Source organism: Micromesistius poutassou (assembly GCF_964030765.1).
Source record: "Micromesistius poutassou genome assembly, chromosome: 4".
Classification (NCBI taxonomy): Eukaryota; Metazoa; Chordata; class Actinopteri; order Gadiformes; family Gadidae; genus Micromesistius; species Micromesistius poutassou.
The window spans coordinates 19,724,744-19,743,785 of NC_140274.1; the positions used below are offsets into that span (position 1 = coordinate 19,724,744).

The following is a 19,042-nucleotide window of genomic DNA, read 5'->3' on the forward strand; positions in this document are numbered from 1 at the left end:
CCGAGTGATTCTGTTGCGATTTTTTACAGTGAGCATGTTGAAGAAGCAGGTGGAACAGTATCATAGAATGGGTTGAACAATGCTGGTATACAGTAGTAGGAGTAAATGGGGGGCAACATGAAGTCCTTTCAGCTTGCTCACTGCTGACAGTCTCTGGTTTCCTTTTTTGTGAATGTCTGTTGTGTGGTGTTCAAAGGTGAGGTTATTGTCAGTTATATATGCAGGGTAATAATTATATAAATAAATATATATATAATAAAAAATTAAAAAAAACACGAGGGAGTGCTTAAACAGTGCATAAAAACGATGCATCAAACTGCCAGGTTGTGTTTGATAGTGTTATGTTTTGTAGTGGTGGGTCAGGCCTGGTGCTCCTCCAGACCTCTGTCCTCCTTGGCCGCCGCCTACCTCCCAGTGAGGTGTTGTACAGTTTAATGGCTCGGGGAATAAGGAGTTTACAGTCTGTTGGTGTTGAGGAGCATCCTGTCGCTGAACGAGCTCCTCTGGTTGCTGATGACAGAGTGCAGAGGATGACATTGTCCAGAATAGGCAGCAGTTTGTTGGACATTCTCCTCTCTACCACTGTCACCACCCCCCCCCCACCCCCCCCTTATGTCTTGTCTGTTATGTGTGGAGAAAGCCAGCTCACTTATCTGGGTATAAATAAAGTTATCAAATCAAACGGTCCAGAGCGGTCTGTGCTACGCCCCTTACAAGACCTCCACCCATGGAGAGGGTCTTAACATGTTTTTATAACTATCTCCCTCCCAAGTCATTCTGAACCACCATGGATGGGGTTTTTTCAAAGTTAGATAAAAAATAAAAAATAAATAAATAAATTATAATTTGATGTGATTATGTTTCCGTCTGTTTGTCTGTCTGTCTGTCTGTCTCTCGGTCGGTCGGTCGGTCTGTCACTGACACTTATGTCCACTAGAGGTCAGTAGCCATACATTAACTGTATGACCTGCACCGTGCATTTCATTATCAGGATATATATATATATCTTATATATATATATGGTTATATCTAATATCCGCAATAAGAGCAGAAGGATTAAATTGAGTCATTAAAAGAGTAGTTTTACTGCGGAGGCTGCATTCACATCGTCTACTGATTCAGAGGTCCATCTCCGCGATTTAGCACACAGAACATGAGTCAGCCGTGACGCAGAGAGAGAGAGAGAGAGAGAGAGAGAGAGATGAGAGAGAGCGAGAGAGCGAGAGAGAGAGAGAGAGAGAGCATCCCACCATAGTCGGTGTATCGTAGCCGGAGACCGACGTGTTGACCGAGAAGCAGATCAACCAGATCACCAGATTTACCAAATCCACCAAATCCATCCTCAACTACAGGCTTGTGTTCAGGTACGTCCTGCTGGTTTCGAGCCCCGCCGTGTTGTTATTGCGTCGCTGTGGTTGGATGTTGTTGTGTGGGTTGGGCTCCGCGTCGTGCTCATGGAGGATGTTCGTGTTGATCGGAGATGGCTCTTATGTGACGCATTTCATCACCGAATGGAGACTATCGGCCCGGCTGGCTGTCCGGACACCGCGGGGTCCAGGTCGCTGGCTGTCCGGACTCCGCGGGGTTCAGGAGTGCGTCGTTTTCCGTCTGAATCGTCTCTCCTCTACTGCGTCGCACCAACCGCCCTCCATCCTCTACGCACCTCGGGATCCTCTCTCCACCCACCGAGGACCCACCCAACGTCCCACACTACACCACCCTACAACACCCTACATCACCCTAACCCACCCTACACCTCACTACACCACCCTAGGCCACCAGCGGTGCATTGCGTTCATTCATAGTGAGGATGCGTGTGGTTGTATTGCGGGTGTAAGATGGAGGATGGAGCGGGCCCCGGTTCTGGGTCGGCCGACAAGACGACATGAAGACGTTATCACATCTCGTGTTTCATATGTTATAATTCATATTCATGTTTGTGTTTGTCAGTATCTTGAAGGGATGTGGTTTTGTTTTGTCTTCTATCAGTGAGAGGAAACTGAATCTAAAATGAAGCCCTCAGTCACACCCCTTTAATCAGGAGAATAACACAGGTTCACACCCCACCCCAGGTTCAACCATGTTATCAAGTTACGATGTTATGTCATGTTATCATGTTATCATATTATTATGTTATTATGTTATCATGTTATTATGTTATCATGTCATGTTATCATGTTATTATTGCTTGTCATGTCATCATGCTTTCATGTTATCGTGTTATAATGTTAGAATGTTGGTATGTTATTAGCTTATCATGTTATCATGTTAACATGATGTTATCGTGTTGTCATGTAATGTTATTTGTTATGTTATTATGTAGGGTAGGATATATCTTTACAGTACTATAGATATGATGTAGGGTAGGTATGATGTAGGGTAGGATATAAATCTTTACAGTAGGCCTAGTATAGATATGATGTAGGGTTTATGGATTAGGGTGGAGGGTAATATAGATATGATATAGGGTAGGATAGGTTTGATGTAGGGTAGGATAGGTATTATGTAGGGTATATATGATGTAGAGTAGTATAGATAGGATGTAAGGTAGGTATGATGTAGGGTAGGTATGATGTGGGGTAGGTATGATGTGGGGTAGGTATGATGTAGGGTAGGTATGATGTAGGGTAGATATGATGTAGGGTAGATATGATGTAGGGTAGAACGGAGGTAAGATAGGTATGCTGTAGGGTAGGTATGATGTAGGGTAAGGGTAGGTATGATGTAGGGTAGAACGGAGGTAAGATAGGTATGATGAGTAGGTATGATGTAGGGTAAGGGTAGGTATGATGTAGGGTAGAACGGAGGTAAGATAGGTATGATGAGTAGGTATGATGTAGGGTAGGTAGGGTGTAGGGAAGGTATGATGTGGGGTAGGTATGATGTGGGGTAGGTAGGGTGTAGGGAAGGTATGATGTGGGGTAGGTATGATGTGGGGTAGGTATGATGTAGGGTAGGTATGATGTAGGGTAGGTATGATGTAGGGTAGAACGGAGGTAAGATAGGTATGATGTAGGGTAGGTATGATGTAGGGTAGGTAGGGTGTAGGGTAGGTATGATGTAGGGTAGGTAGGGTGTAGGGTAGGTATGATGTAGCGTAGATTGGATGTAGGTTGCAGCCTGCTGATGATAGCCGTCCTCCTGACTGGTTCAGATGATGAGTTTAGTTTGATTCCTTCTGTGTGTTCTGGAGTCTGCAGATGTTGACCGCTGTGTTGTGACCTCCTCCCCCTCCTCCCCCTCCTCCCGCTCCTCCCCCTCCTCCCCCTCCTCCCCTAGGGCGAGGGATGACCAAAGAGGAGAACCAAGAGGAGCAGCGCGAGGAGCGCGACCAGCAAGAGGAGGCGCAGGCCCAGAGAGAGGAGGAGGAGCGCTTCACTGAGGAGGAGGAGGAGGGAGAGGGGGAAGGAGACGACTATGAATTAGAAGAGGAGGAGCAGGAGGAGGTGGAGAAGGAGGAGAGAGCAGAGGACGAAGAGGAGGAGCAGGAGGAGGAGGAAGGCAGGAGACAGGAGGAGGAGGCGGCGGTGGAGGAGAGGGAGGTTCCAGAGCCTGGAGGAGAGCAGGAGGTGCTGACGGAGCACCTGAGCCCCGTCCAGGAGCCCCAGCGCCGGCCCATCGTCCACCCCTCGGCCCAGGCCCCGCTGCCCAAGGACTACGGTAACATAGAAATAGAAATATAGAAAAAAATATATATAGAGAAATATATATTTAAGCAATAGATCACGACAGGCTCTGCTTTTATAAAACGGTTACGTAAGTATGGCGAAATGAAAGTCATAGACACCCTCAATTTTGAAAAAGCTAGAAAGTCGAAAAAGCATTTTTTTTAACAAATACAAAAAAGTAGTCCCTCCTGGCTGTCGGTAAAGTGTACGGAGGTTGCTATGCAACACACTGTAGCGTCCTTCAGAGAGAAGGCTAGAGACGGTAGCTCGGTTCGCCGGCAATTTAGCCTTCTATCGAGTTCACTCACTGTGTGCCTATTGCTTTACAACATTTCCACCCTCTCCATCAATCAACATGTTTTTTAGGCTTCAGTGAACTATGCTATTGCTTTTATATATAAATAAACAACAGTTCAAGTTAGGCACGGAGTGATACTGAACTCCGTAAACTGAACAGGCGTCATAGCTGTGTGTATACGCTCAATATACAACAGTTGGGAACCAATCAGATCACTTGATTTAAGCCACCCGTTTTATAAATAGAAATATACATCACATTAAATATCTATGCCCAGGCCCTCGCTGCCCAAGAAAGAATAAAAAAAATAATAATAATAAATAAAAATAAAAATGAATAATAATAAAATAAAATAAAACAGTTAATCTCGCGCCGTTAATAACGCGTTTCACTGACAGCACTAATATATATTAATACCCATCACATACACCCACACACACACACACACACCCACACACACTCTCACCTATGTTCCCGTGCGGTGTCCCCCAGCCTTCACCTTCTTCGACCCCAACGACCCGGCCTGCCAACAGATCCTCACCAGCCCCGACACAACGATCCCAGAGCTGTTCGCCATCATCAGGCAGTGGGTCCCCCAGGTCCAGCACAAGATACACATCATAGGGAACGAGGTACACACACACACACACACACTCACGCACGCACCACGCATGCACGACCACGCATGCACGCACTCACTCACACACACACACAGGCACACAGTCTCCTACCTGTTCCAACCCACTTACCTCCTCTCTTCTCTCTCCTCTCTTCTATCTCCTCTCCTCTCTCCTCTGCCTCTCTCCTCTCTTCTCTCTCCTCTCTTCTATCTCCTCTCCTCTCTCCTCTCTCCTCTCTCCTCTCCCTCTCTCCTCTATCCTCTCTCCTCTCTCTCTCCTCTCCTCTCTCCCCTCTCCCCTCTCCTCTCTCCTCTCTCCTCTCCTCCCCTCTCCTCTCTCCTCTTTCCTCTCTCCTCTCCCCTCTCCCCTCTCTCCCATCCTCTCCTCTCCTCTCTCCCATCCTCTCCTCCCCTCTCCTCTCTCCTCTCTCCTCTTTCCTCTCTCCTCTCTCCTCTCCCCTCTCTCCTCTCCTCTCCTCCCCTCTCCCCTCTCCTCTCTCCTCTCTCCTCTTTCCTCTCCTCTCCTCACTCTCCTCTCCTCTCTCCTCTCTCCTAGATCCTGAAGCGTGGTTGCCATGTCAACGACCGAGACGGACTGACAGACATGACACTGCTCCACTACAGCTGTAAGGCTGGGGCCCACGGAGTAGGTAAGACAGGTGGACAGACAGGTGGAGAGACATGCAGGTGGAGCGACAGACAGACAGGTATAGATACAGACGGTTATAGAGACAGACAGGCAGACAGACACAGGTAGAGCGACAACCAGTTAGACAGTATACAGCATACAGATAGACGGACACAAGGGTATACATGGAGTCAGTCAAACAGGTTTCCAGAGAGTCAGACAGGTCTACAGAGAGACAAGTCTACAGAGAGTCAGACAGGTCTACAGAGAGAGAGAGAGCTGTTTGTCTCAGAGAGACAGACAGGTCTCAGAGAGTCAGGTGTGTGTCCAGAGAGAAAGACAGCTGTCAGACAGACAGGTGTGTGTCCAGAGAGAAAGACAGAACGACAAGTGCCAGACAGACAGTGGTGTGTCTCCAGAGAGACAGACAGCTGTCAGACAGACAGGTGTGTGTCCAGAGAGAAAGACAGAATGACAAGTGCCAGACAGACAGGCGTGTGTCCAGGGAGACAGACAGGTTTGTGTCCCCAGGGAGACAGACAGCTGGTGTGTGCCTCAGAGAGAGACAGACAGGTGTGTCCCTCAGAGAGACAGACAGGTGTGTGTCTCAGAGAGACAGACAGACAGACAGACGCTGTAGCCGTTTCTCAATACCAAGTACGCGGACTACGTTCTCGCGGACTTGGAAGTACGTACTTGGCAAGTCCGGACTTTCAAGTACAGACTTCCGAGAACGCGAGTACACACCTGCAATTGGAACAGCAGCAGACTCGTTGTCCACTGCTGTCCACACGAGTCCACACGAGTCACCTCCGACGCATCCTCGGTAGAACGGCCTCATCGAGAACGCATCGAGAACACTTCCGGGTTCTACGACAGTACTCGCGTACTCGCGTACTTGGAGTTGGAACAGTGCTCGGGCTACCACTGATGACGTTTATCGAGAACGCAAGTACACGAGAACACACGAGAACGCGAATTGAGAAACGGCTTCTGTGTCCCCAGGGGACCCGGCGGCCGCCCTGCTCCTGGCCAGCCAGCTCATCTCCCTGGGGGCCGACGTGAGCCTGCGGAGCCGCTGGACCTCCATGAACGCTCTGCACTACGCCGCCTACTTCGACGTCCCCCAGCTCATCAGGGTCCTGCTGCGGGCCGCCAGCCCCCGCGGTACACACACGCGCGCGTGCACACACGCGCACACACACACACACACACACACACACATGCACGCACACACACACGCACACTCACGTACGCACACACACACAGACTCACGTACGCACACACACACACAGACACTAACACACACATGCACACACACAAACACACACGCACACACAGACACACACACACACACACACACACACGCACACTGACGTACGCATGCACACACGCACACACACAAACACACTCACATGCACACACAAACATGTGTGTGTGCGTGTGTGTGTGTGTTTGTGTAGCGTGTACTCACAATGTGTATTGTGTGTGTGTGTGTGTGTGTGTGTGTGTGTGTGTGTGTGTGTGTGTGTGTGTGTGTGAAGTGTGTACTCACAGTGTGTATTGTGTGTGTGTGTGTAGTGTGTACTCACAGTGTGTATTGTGTGTGTAGTGTTTACTCACAGTGTGTATAGTGTGTGTGTGTGTGTGTAGTGTGTACTCACAGTGTGTATTGTGTGTGTAGTTCTGAACTCCACCTGCAGTGACTTCAGCCATGGCACCGCCCTGCACATCGCCGCCTCCAACCTGTGTCTGGGCTCCGTCAGGTGTCTGCTGGAGCACGGGGCCAGCCCCGTTGTCAGGGTAACCACCACCTCCTCCGGGGCTCTGGGTGGTTTTGGGTGTGGTCAACATGAATCCCCTCTCATCCCTTGCTTCCTCTCTTTTCCCTCCCTCCCTCCCTCCTCTCTCTCCTCTCCTCTCCTCCCTCTCCCTCCCTTCTTCCTCTCCTCTCCTCTCCTATCCTATCCTCTCCTCTCCTTCTCCTGTCCCTCTCCTTCCCCACCCTCCCTCCTTCTTCTCCTCTCCTCTCTCCCTGTCCCTCCTCTCCTCTCCTCCCTCCCTCCTTTCTCTCCTCCCTCCTTCCTCTCTCTTCTCCCTCCTGACTCACTGTCTCCTGTCTCCCTCCCCTCTTTCCCCCCTCCCTCCCCCTAGAACGATAAGGGCCAGGGTCCGGCCGACGTGGTCCCGGACCCCATGGACATGACCCTGGACAAGGCGGAGGCGGCGCTGGTGGCCAAGGAGCTGAAGATGCTGCTGCTGGACGCCGTGCCGCTGAGCTGCCTGCTGCCCCGCGCCACACTGCCCAACTACGACAACATCCCCGGGAACGTCATGCTGTCCTCCCTGGGCCTCAAGCTGGGGGACCGCGTGCTGCTGGACGACATGAAGGTAGGGTCAGGGGCCAGAGGGCAGGGGGCAGGGGTCAGAGGTCAGGGTCAGGGGGATGGTGGGTGGGTCAGGGGGATGGGGGATGGGTTGGGGGGATGGGGTCAGAGGTTAAAGGTCAGGGATTTGGGGTGGGTTAGGGTGGGGTTTGCTGTTAGGTAAGGTAAGGGTACTGTTAAGTATTAGGGTGGTGTCAGGTGTTAGGGTGGGGTCAGGTGTTAGGGTGGGGTTAGCTGGGGTCAGGTGTCAGGGTGGGGTCAGGTGTTAGGGTGGGGTTAGGTGTTAGGGTGGTTAGGGTTAGGATTAGGGTTAGGATTAGGGTTAGGATTAGGGTTTGGTGTTTGGGTCACGATGAATGTAAGGGCCAGGAATAGGGTTCTGGGTTAGGAGGTTATCCTATCCTAACCTAATTCTAGGGTTCAGGGTCAGGAGGTTAACCTAACCTAACCCTATGGTTCAGGGTCAGGAGGTTAATCTAACCCTAAACCTAGAGCTCCGCCCACAAAACATCCATTGGTGTGTCCGTCACCACGACAACCAGCAGCGTTGCTATGATACTGGGCATCTACACCGTACTAGTCCTTATTCCATATTCCATGTAGATATATGTACATTACTTTGGTGTATCTGATCTTTTAGGATTGTGTATTTCTTACCTCAATGATCATTTTATAATAATGATATGACAAACATGCAATGTTTACGAAGAGAAATTAAGTTTTGGGACCTAGTTTCGGGCGGTTGTTGCTATAGTAACCATGGTGTTGTTGGTCTTCTGAACCGTGTGTTCTGACTACGTAGCCCCGTAGCAACCCGAACACAGACGACGACATCTCGTCTACAAACACCCCCAGACAGGTGGGTGGGCCGTGTTGCCCGCGGTGACTGAATCCGTTACCGTGGAAACCTAGCGGGACAGACTCCAGGACCTCATCCATAGTCGTTCAAATCGGACTCTGGTTCTGAAATCTGAAAAGGACCCGACACATTCCCTTCAAAAAACATATTTGTTAATTAATAACATAATCAGCCAGTTAGCTTACCTCTTCCCTGCTTAGCTCCTTAGCCAACACCTAGCTACACCTAGCTAACTGTAGCTCACCTCAGCTAACCGCTATCACAGCGCTAACATTACTGTCAGCCTTCAGAAATATACATTCTACCTGACAGGTCGGCAGTCAGGTCCATCTACTGTAACACTGAATGATAGATGCTGCTCCTACTCTTTGAATCAGCTTGTATGTCCTGTGTTTCTCTCCTCCTCCTCTCTTCTCCTCTCTCTCCTCTCCTCTCCTCTTGCCTCTTCCCTCTCCTCCTCCCCTCCCCTCTCCTCTCCTCTCCTCTCCTCTATCATCTATCCTCTCTCCTCTCCTCTCTCCTCTTCCCCCTCCTCCTCCCCTCCCCTCTTCTCTCCTCTCCTCTCCTCTCCTCTATCCTCTCTCCTCTCTCCTCTCCTCTCTCCTCTTCCCCCTCCTCCTCCCCTCCCCTCTTCTCTCCTCTCCTCTCCCCTCACCTCTCCCTCTTCTCTCCTCCTCTGTCCTCTCTCCTCCTCTCTCTCCTCTCCCCTCACCTCTCCCTCTCTCCTCCTCCTCCTCCTCTCCCTCTCTCCTCCTCTCTTCTTCTCTTCCTCCTCCTCTCCTCCCCTCTCCTCCCCCCCTCCTCTCCCCTCCAGCCGGGGACCCTGCGGTTCTGTGGTACCACTGAGTTTGCGAGCGGCCAGTGGGTCGGCGTGGAGCTCGACCGCCCGGAGGGCAAGAACGACGGCAGCGTGGGCGGAGTGCGCTACTTCATCTGCCCCCCCAAGCTAGGTACTACTGCAGTACTACTGCAATACTACTGGAGTACTACTGCACTACTAGTACAATACTACTACAATACTAGTGCAATACTACTTCATCTGCCCCCCCAAGCTAGGTACTACTGCAGTAATACTGCAATACTACGGCAGTACTACTGCAATACTAGTACAATACTACTACAATACTAGTACAATACTACTTAATCTGCCCCCCCAAGCTAGTTACTACTGCAGTACTACTGCAATACTAGTACAATACTACGTTATCTGCCCCTCCAAGCTAGGTACTACTGCAGTACTAGTACAATACTAGTACAATACTTCTTCATCTGCCCCCCCCAAGATAGGTACTACTGCAGTACTACTGCAATACTACTGGAATAATACTGCAATACAGGTATGTTAAACAGGTCTATATTGTGTATTGTGGTCCTCAGGTATCTTTGCACCGGTGTCTAAGATCTCCCGGGCGGTGGAGCAGCCCCCCCCCGCGGTCATCTCCACGCCGCGGACCCCCCGCCTCGACCTGGCCTCCCGCCTCGCCAGCAAGACCAAGAAGGAGAAGAAGAAGGAGAAGGAGAGGGAGAAGGAGAGGGAGAAGGAGAGGGAGAAAGGTAAGGCCGCTCCTTAGTGACCGCTCTCTGTACTGTCTAACCCCTACCTGCTCCCTAATGACCTGTCTCTCTACTGTCTAACCCCTACCTGCTCCCTAATGACCTGTCTCTGTACTGTCTAACCCCTACCTGCTCCTTAGTGAACTGTATCCACTGTCTAACCCCTACCTGCTCCTTAATGAACTGTCTCTGTCTAACCCCTACCTGCTCCCTAATGACCTGTCTCTGTACTGTCTAACCCCTACCTGCTCCTTAATGATCTGTCTCTCTACTGTCTAACCCCTACCTGCTCCTTAATGACCTGTCTCTGTACTGTCTAACCCCTACCTGCTCCTTAATGATCTGTCTCTCTACTGTCTAACCCCTACCTGCTCCTTAATGAACTGTATCCACTGTCTAACCCCTACCTGCTCCTTAATGAATGGATGGAGGCCTTGAGGATGAGTCCTGTTGGTAGCTGTACTAGTTGTACTATATGTATTACTGTGTGTATTAGTACTCATACTTGTTGTCCCTCCAGCCCTGAAGAAGAAGTGTTCGGAGGAGCTGCTGGACCCAGAAGGTCTCAACGTGGAGCTGGGCGACCAGGTCCTGGTGGCCGGCCAGAAGATCGGCACGGTCCGCTTCTACGGGAAAACCGACTTCGCTCCCGGTGAGGAATATATGATATATACATATATGTATATAATATATACTTCTACTGTCTATCTCCTGCACTTCTACTGCACACATACGGTGGTATCAGTTAGTGCTGTAGTACTGCACACATACAGTGGTATCAGTTAGTACTGTAGTACTGCACGCATACAGTGGTATCAGTTAGTACTATAGTACTGCACGCATACAGTGGTATCAGTTAGTGCTGTAGTACTGCACGCATACAGTGGTATCAGTTAGTACTGTAGTACTGCACACATACAGTGGTATCAGTTAGTACTGTAGTACTGCACACATACAGTGGTATCAGTTAGTAGTGTCTCCTGCAGGCTGCTGGTTCTCCTGTTATTGATGAGTATATAGTGTAATGACCACCAGGGGTCGCTGTCTCCCTGCAGGCTACTGGTTCGGGGTGGAGCTGGAGATGCCGACGGGGAAACACGACGGCTCTGTGTTTGGCGTGCGCTACTTCACCTGCCTGCCCAAATACGGCGTGTTCGCCCCGCCCTCCCGTGTGCAGAGGTCAGCCTCACATGCTGTTTATTCAGACCTCCATACGTACATTATGATTACCTCCAGAGGGCAGCCATCACACTGTTTATTCATCATTCATTATTCTTCATATCATTTATTTATTTTATTATTCTTTTTTATATTTATTATTTGTATAATTGTTATATATGTTGATCTCTTCATGGTGAATAATCTAATCATGGTGTTAGATGGTTTATGTACCAGGTACACTGTACCTCTGCTCTAGAGGGAAAGGACTGTGTACAAATTGAAACTAATATAAATCAAAGTTAAACATGTGATACAGGGTCTTTCATATGAGTGATACAGTCTTTGATACAGCTGACAGAGTCTTTGATACAGATAGTAGAGTCTTTGATACAGCTGACAGAGTCTTTGATACAGCTGAGGGAGTCGTTGATACAGATGAGGGAGTCTTTGATACAGCTGACAGTCTTTGATACAAATGGTAGATTCTTTGAAACTGGTAAGAGAGTCTTTGATACAGATGAAGGAGTCACTGATACAAGAAATGCATTCTTTGATAAATGTGATACAGAGTATTTGATCATAGAGTGTATGATCTAGAGTCTTTGATCAATCATCTTTGATTCAGAATATCTGATGCAAAATTAGGTGATTAGAGTGTTTGATATGGGTAATGGGGTCTTTGATACAGATAGTAGTCTTTGATACAGATGGTAGAGTCTTTGATACAGATGACAGAGTCTTTGATACAGATGAGGGAGTCATTTATACAGGAAATACATTCTTTGATAAATGTGATACAGTATTTGATTTGATCCAGAGCGTATGATCTAGAGTCTTTGATCAATCGTCTTTGATTCAGAATCTTTGATGCAAAATGAGTGTTTGATACAGGTGATTAGAGTGTTTGATATGGGTAATGGGGTATTTGATACAGGTGATTAGAGTCTTTGATACAGGTGATTAGAGTCTATGATACAGGTAATAGAGTCTTTGATAAATGGATACAGAGTCTTTGATCCAGAGTCATTGATTTGGGTAATATAGTCTTTGATACTGGTGATTAGAGTCTTTGATACAGGTGATTCAAGTCTTTGATACTGGTGATTATTCTTTGATATGGGTAATATAGTCTTTGATAGATGGATACAGAGTCTTGGATACAGATGATTATTCTTTGATACAGGTGATTAGAGTATTTGATATGAGTCTTTGATACACATCAAAGTATGTGATCCAGAGTCTTTGATCTATATGAGAGTCTTTCATGCAGGTTTTAGAGAACATTTGATACAGGGATTTATGGTATTTTGTACAGGTGATCAACAATCTTCTATACAGTTAACAGAGTATTTGATACAGGGGATAAATCATCTCTGATCCAGGGATAAAGGATACAGGTGATAGGGGATACAGGTGATGGGGGATACAGGTGATGGAGGATTAGGCCTGGGCGATATGGCTAAAAGACATATCACGATATAACTTGATCATATTGATCGATATCGATAACTATTGATAATTTTAATGACCTAAAAATACTAGGAATTACCATGCTGGCTTCAAACACTTCTGTTTAACACCTAATATGACCTTCCACTGTTCTTCATTGATAAATACTCCAATGTCGATACAACAATGAAAAATATTGTCATATTGTAAATAAGTATGGAACCGCATTTGTGTAACAAACCCAGCTGCTAGATTCTGTGGTCCAGTCTTTTATCAATATATATTTTAACATGTTTTATATTGATATTGATCAAAAGTCTATCACGATACGATAATTTATTGTTTTATTGCCCAGGCCTATGGAGGATACAGGTGATGGATGATACAGGTGATGAAGAACTAAAGTTTGTTTTCCTGGTTTAGAATCGGAGGACCGAAGGAAGGCTTCCAGAACGACAACTCCACAGTGAAGAAGGTTCACCAGGTCTCCAGTAAGTAGACACAGGTTTAGTCCCTGAACCCAGGTCAGTCCTGAACCCAGGTCAGTACTGAACACAGGTCAGTACTGAACACCTGAACCCAGGTCAGTCCTGAACCCAGGTCAGTCCTGAACCCAGGTCAGTACTGAACCTAGGTCAGTACTGAACACAGTTGTGGTGCCTGCTGGTTCCTGTTTTGGTGACCCCCAAAGCTCCACTCTGAGGGTGAATGTGTGTGCGGTTCCTGACTGAAGTGTGTTTTGTGTTTCAGTGTCTCAACCCAAACGGAACTTCAACACAGTGCGGTCTCCGAAAGACCTGACCTCAGAGAACTCCATCTCCAGGTAGACAGCTAGACACACACACACACATACACACATTCACACATACAGACACTCCCCCACACACATACACACACACACACACATTGACTAACTCACACACAAACAATATTTTAACAATTCCTCGTTTTTTAACCTCCTCTTCTAACCAATTCCTCCTTTTTTAACCACCCTCCTTCTTCTCTGTCTATCTCCTTGCCTTCTCTTCCTCCTCCTCTCCTCCTCCCTCCTCTCTCCTCCTCTCCTCCTCTCCAGGTTACTCTTCTGCTGTTGGTTTCCATGGATGCTGCGTGCGGAGATGCAGTCCTAATCACTCCTTCATCTCCTTCACCCTCCCCTCCCTCTCCTCCCTCTCTCCTCTCTAACTCTCTTCGTGCTGTTGCAGTTATACATTCATATTCTTGTCATCGTAAATCACTTTCAACCTCCCTCCCTCCCTCCCTCCCTCCCTAACTCTATGTGGGACGGCCTCCTGGGGGTTAAGGTGGGGTTAGGGTTAGGCCTGGCTGGTGTCCTTGCTGCCTCCACCCTGCTGGTTCTGTGTTCCATCCCTCCTCCTCCTGTCACTCAGAGAGACGGACAGTATGCCAGTGTGCGCTCAGACCCTAGAAGACAGAGAGCAGCGTCCCAGTAGATGATGTTTGGAGCTGAACCACGCTCAGACGTTTGATCTGAACCAGGTGTTCTGGAGATGTGATGTTCCTGTTCTTTACATAACAATGATAGAAGTGTCTGCTCTTTAAGTGCGAACTAAGAGTGTCTAAATAGATCACTCCTTTAGGGAACCGAACAGAACCATCAGGATCCCAAACTGTATCACTAACTAGCGGTTCAACCTCCTGCTCCAAACTCAACCCCAACTAAAGTTCAGGGTTTCTCGCTTGAACACTAACTAGCAGTATGTTTTAGCACTAAATAATAGTATGTTTTAACACTAACTAGCAGTATGTTTTAACGCTAACTAGCAGTACGTTTTAACACTAACTAGCAGTACGTTTTAACACTAACTAGCAGTACGGTTTAACACTAACTAGCAGTACTTTTTAACACTAACTAGCAGTACGTTTTAACGCTAACTAGCAGTACATTATAACGCTAACTAGTAGTACATTATAACGCTAACTAGTGGTACATTTTAACACTAACTAGCAGTACATTTTAACACTAACTAGCAGTATGTTTTATCGCTTACTAGCAGTACCTTTTAAAGCTAATTAGGAGTATGTTTTAAAGCTAACTAGGAGTATGTTACATCGCTAACTAGCAGTATGTTATAACACTAACTAGAAGTAAGTGTTAAAGTGTTTCTCCCATGTTTCTTTGTTCAGGGCCAGCCTGAGTCCTAGTCCTACAGTCCTAGTCCTACAGTCCTAGTCCTACAGAGAGAGATCATCTCTCATCATTATCAATCATTAAAGCCACCATGCCAAAGAAAGCCTCTCATTCTCTACATGGACGTCCAAGAGGGCGGGGCACACGGATCCAACCAATAGCAGCAGTGATGTGTTCAGTGTTAAGATAATAATAATATATAATATTAATACTAGGCTGAATATATTCATTACAACGATCCAGTAAGACAGAGAGCCCTGTGTATATTCCTGTCCCATATCTGGTGTCAGCTGCTCACAGCCATCATCTCATCCCACTCAGAAGTGAATATCTTCAATACTGTAGTCCCTGTCAGAGTGGATTACAGCAGAGAGCTGTCCTGCCCTCCTAAGGTTCTGGGTTGGTTGGTGTTTACAGTAATGGCAAAGTCAACGTAATGGCAAAGTTAACGTATAGTCTATACGTTGACGTTGTATGGAGTCCCGTCGCCCCGTCGCTTTTGGTGTGAACGCGGCTTAATAACAGACTGACGTCCTGATCCCGGGAGGAGGGGCGGTCCCATCGTGGTGTTCCCCTTCTCATCTCCCCTCTCTGCCCTCTCTTCCTCTCCCCCTTTCTCACCCATCTCCCCCATCCCTGAAGGAGTCTCATCACCCTCCAGCCCCCGCTGATATATAGCCATATGTAATCTGTGTCTGTGTGTGTGGAGATGCTGGTAATGTCAACGTTGCTCTTTAAATACACAGACGCTGTGTCGCACACAAACACACACACACACACAAACACACACACCTGATGACAGGGTGAACACAGCTCTAGCTCTCTGATGACTGGGTGAACACAGCGCTAGCTCTCTGATGACTGGGTGAACACAGCTCTAGGGAAAAGGGAAGAAGGCGTCCTATAAATCATCTAGACTGGAAACAGAAGAATATCTCCAGTAGCTCGGTAGACCACTCCAGCTATCTGTGTTCTAGAGAAATCTCTTGGCTGCGCTATGTTGTATAAACTACTGAGAAAGACTAGTTAAAACTTGTTAATGAACTATAAATGTTGCTATTAACCCTAACGCCTCCCTAAGGAGGATATTGTGGTGTTCACCTCGACCTGAGTTCAGACCGCGACCCTCCGATACGGCCAGCAGGGGGCGCCAGCGGCCCGAGGGGGTTTTATGAAGATAATCTATCCTTTTATTACTTTTTAAATGTTTGTTGTGCTGGTTTGACAAACTTAAGTTACCGGTCAAACCCATTCTGATTAAAGCTGAACATATAAATCCAACGTTTTACCGTTTCTCATACCATCGTCCTGAATACAATTTTGATAGTTCACTAAGTGTACTTTATCATTTACTTTGTTTTGTAGTCCCACATGTTGGTTTCCGTTAGGGCAGTGCGTGTTGAGTTGTGTAGCGGGGAGGTCAGAGTTCGAGAGGAGAGGACCATGTTTGTGTTCAGTGTTGAAATTAAAACTCACTGCATGCTCTCTCTCCCTCAATCTCTCTCTCTCTCCCTCAATTTATCTTTCTCACTCTATCTCTATCTCCCTCCCTCTCTCTTTCTCTCTCTCGCTCTCTCTCTCTAATCTGAGTATTTCATTTTTAAAGACAGTTTTGTCATCTTGTCCGCATGAAACTGCTTCTAATGTCAGTGATAACTTTATGAATACAATAATAAAAGATAATTGATGTGGTTTTCTACATTTCCGTGTCTGGTGTTTGATTGACAGAATCAATCCCTGTGGCCCTCTAGGGGCCAGTGGGGGTAACGACACACAGAACCGGTCCATAATGCATCGTGTGTTCCCCTTAATATCATGAAGGGAACCCCTAAAGTCAGCACTAGATGAAGGTAAGCCTTTAATAAACCATAAATAAACCATCCTCTCTCCTAAAGTCTCAGATATCCACAATCTGCCGTGACATCCTCGTGTCGATGCTGATGTCACACAGCTCCCAAAATAACAAATAGTAAAAAAATAAAAACCACCAAGGAAAATGAATTCATACCAAGAAACGTTTATTCAGGTTGATAAACATACAGGGCCGTCCGTGCGTAAAACTTTCTTAGTTATCCTTTAAGTAAAGAGTCACTAGTCCATATATTAAATACTAAATCATTTAAATAGAAGGGCGATGATCGGGTGTGGACGCTCAGAGGGCCGCGGAGCGCGGGGGGTCCAGAGGGTCCAGGGGGCCCCGGGCGTCCAGGGGGGCCCGGGCCCCGCGGGAGCTCCTCTGCCGCTTCCTCCTGGCTCGCCGGTTCTTAAACCAGACCTGGAAAGGAAATATCAAGGTTATATATATGTATATATTTATGTTTATACACACTTATACACACATTTATGTGTATGCCTACTTGATATTTCGATATTTGATGTGTTCAGCAGAGACTTTACGCACCGGTTTGAATAATCGCGGTTTTAAAATAGGCCTACTAATGTATCCGTAAATAATAATAATAATAATAATAATAATAATAATAATAATAATAATAATAATAATAATAACATTTCAATCATAATTTTGAGAATAGAAGAGATTGCACAGATCAAATAGTGCTTACACGTTCGTATTTCTATATGTTTAGAGGCCTATTCTCTCCTTCCACATGAACTTTACGCGTGTGACACCACACGTGTGTGTTGGAGCTTGAACTTCAATTCCAATGACAAATCATATTTATGACGATGATAATGAAATACGGACCCTCACGGTCTCCTCCGTCAGCCCGCTGTCAGCCGCCAGCGCGGCTCGTGCGTCCGCCGCCGGGTAGTCGGTGAGGTTGAAGAGCCGCTGGAGCAGCTGCGTCTGGCCCGGGGTGAAGACCGTGCGGCTCCTGGGGACAGGATGGCCCCCGGCGGGACCTGATAGGAACATGGGACCTGTTAAGAACACGGGACCTGTTAAGAACATGGGAACTGCTAAGAACACGGGACCTGTTAAGAACATGGGACCTGTTAAGAACATGGGAATAATGGGAATAATAATAATATAACAATAATATAATACCGCTTTGGATCGCGGTCCTAGAGACCGCCTCATGTGTTCACCCCTAATGAGAGACGGTTCTTACCGGGTTGCCTGGTCTGGTGTCGGGGGTAAAAGGTCAGGCCGGCGGGGTAGAAGCTCAGGTCTGGGGGGTAGAAGCCCAGGTCTGTGGGGACCAGGTCTGGACGGAACCCTCCGTACGACAGGAGGCTGCTGGCTGCCGGGCCCGGCCCCCCTGGGACGCACCGCACCACGGGGCAGGTGTCTGCGGCACACAGACCCCCCGGGACTCTGGTAGGCCTGAGGTAGGCCTCCCCGGGAGGAAAGGGGGTCTTTTCGGGGGTCTTCTGGGCTGAAGATCCAGCAGGACGCGGGAAGCCCCAGGACAGGATGTGGTCGATGCTGAAGTCGGTGACCCTGGACCCGTTCATCTCTCAGAGAAACTCTCAAGGGTTAGGTTTAGTACTCTCTCTCTCACACTCTCTCTCTCTGTATGTCTGTCTGTCTCTCTCTCTCTCGCTCTCTCTCTCTCTCTCTCTCTCTCTCTCTCTCTCTCCTCTCTCACTCTCTCTCTCCACACTGGGTCATACGCTACAGGTACGCCCCAGGTCAGGTCTTATAGCCCAGGTGAAGTATTATCCGAAGTCGGAGCACCATCAACATTAGGGCGCGTGGCTCATTTGCATAAGGGGTTAATTGGAGAGTCCGACTTCAGAGGAGATCAAAGGCGGTCTCCTCTCAGATCAAACCAGGTCCCGGATCAGAAGAGGAACATGAAACCTCTGATGGATGGATGGATCCATGATGGACCACTGCCGAGGTTCTGCTCTTCGGATTAGTCTCTCTTTAGTTCTCCTCTGTGTTCAAGTGTATTCAAGCAATCAATCCTGAATAAAACATGAAATCCAATCACGACATGAACTCTGGCGCTACATGTTCATTTTGATCTAATTTGAAGAACATAGCATAAAGTCGAACCAAAAACAACTAATATTCATGTGGATCCTCGTATTGTTCTAAAGGTTTAATCAGTCCATTAGATGATCCAACATCTCCTAACTTCATTAAGACCTCATGAAGACGCAGAGAGATCAACTAAGAAGAGTTCAGACATGAAGTGAAGACTCGATGAGGGTTTTAGTTAAGATGGATCGGATGTTCAGTCGTGTTGGGGGACAATATAATATATAATATAATATAATATAATATAATATAATATAATATAATATAAAGAACCGCCTTCTGAACGGAAACAGACCATGGCTGTAGACGCTTTAG

The 19,042-nt window shown here is 47.4% G+C and overlaps 2 protein-coding genes across 2 annotated transcripts; one reads left to right on the forward strand and one right to left on the reverse strand.

Moving 5' to 3' along the window:
• Positions 1–1,239: 1,239 nt before the first annotated feature.
• clip3 (CAP-GLY domain containing linker protein 3) lies at positions 1,240–13,798 on the forward strand. Its single transcript, XM_084466504.1, has 14 exons — positions 1,240–1,364; positions 3,280–3,660; positions 4,459–4,598; positions 5,142–5,235; positions 6,219–6,380; positions 6,898–7,016; positions 7,368–7,604; positions 9,274–9,409; positions 9,837–10,013; positions 10,534–10,665; positions 11,069–11,192; positions 13,047–13,114; positions 13,374–13,446; positions 13,699–13,798. The coding sequence occupies exons 2-14, from the start codon at positions 3,288–3,290 to the stop codon at positions 13,751–13,753; spliced, it is 1,890 nt and encodes a 629-aa protein (XP_084322630.1). The 5' UTR covers positions 1,240–1,364; positions 3,280–3,287; the 3' UTR covers positions 13,754–13,798.
• A 3,129-nt stretch (positions 13,799–16,927) lies between these two features.
• Positions 16,928–18,195, reverse strand: dharma (the record flags this gene model as incomplete). The annotated part of the gene is made up of 3 exons (XM_084466411.1): positions 16,928–17,050; positions 17,489–17,640; positions 17,850–18,195. The coding sequence occupies 3 exons, from the start codon at positions 18,193–18,195 to the stop codon at positions 16,928–16,930; spliced, it is 621 nt and encodes a 206-aa protein (XP_084322537.1).
• Positions 18,196–19,042: the final 847 nt, after the last annotated feature.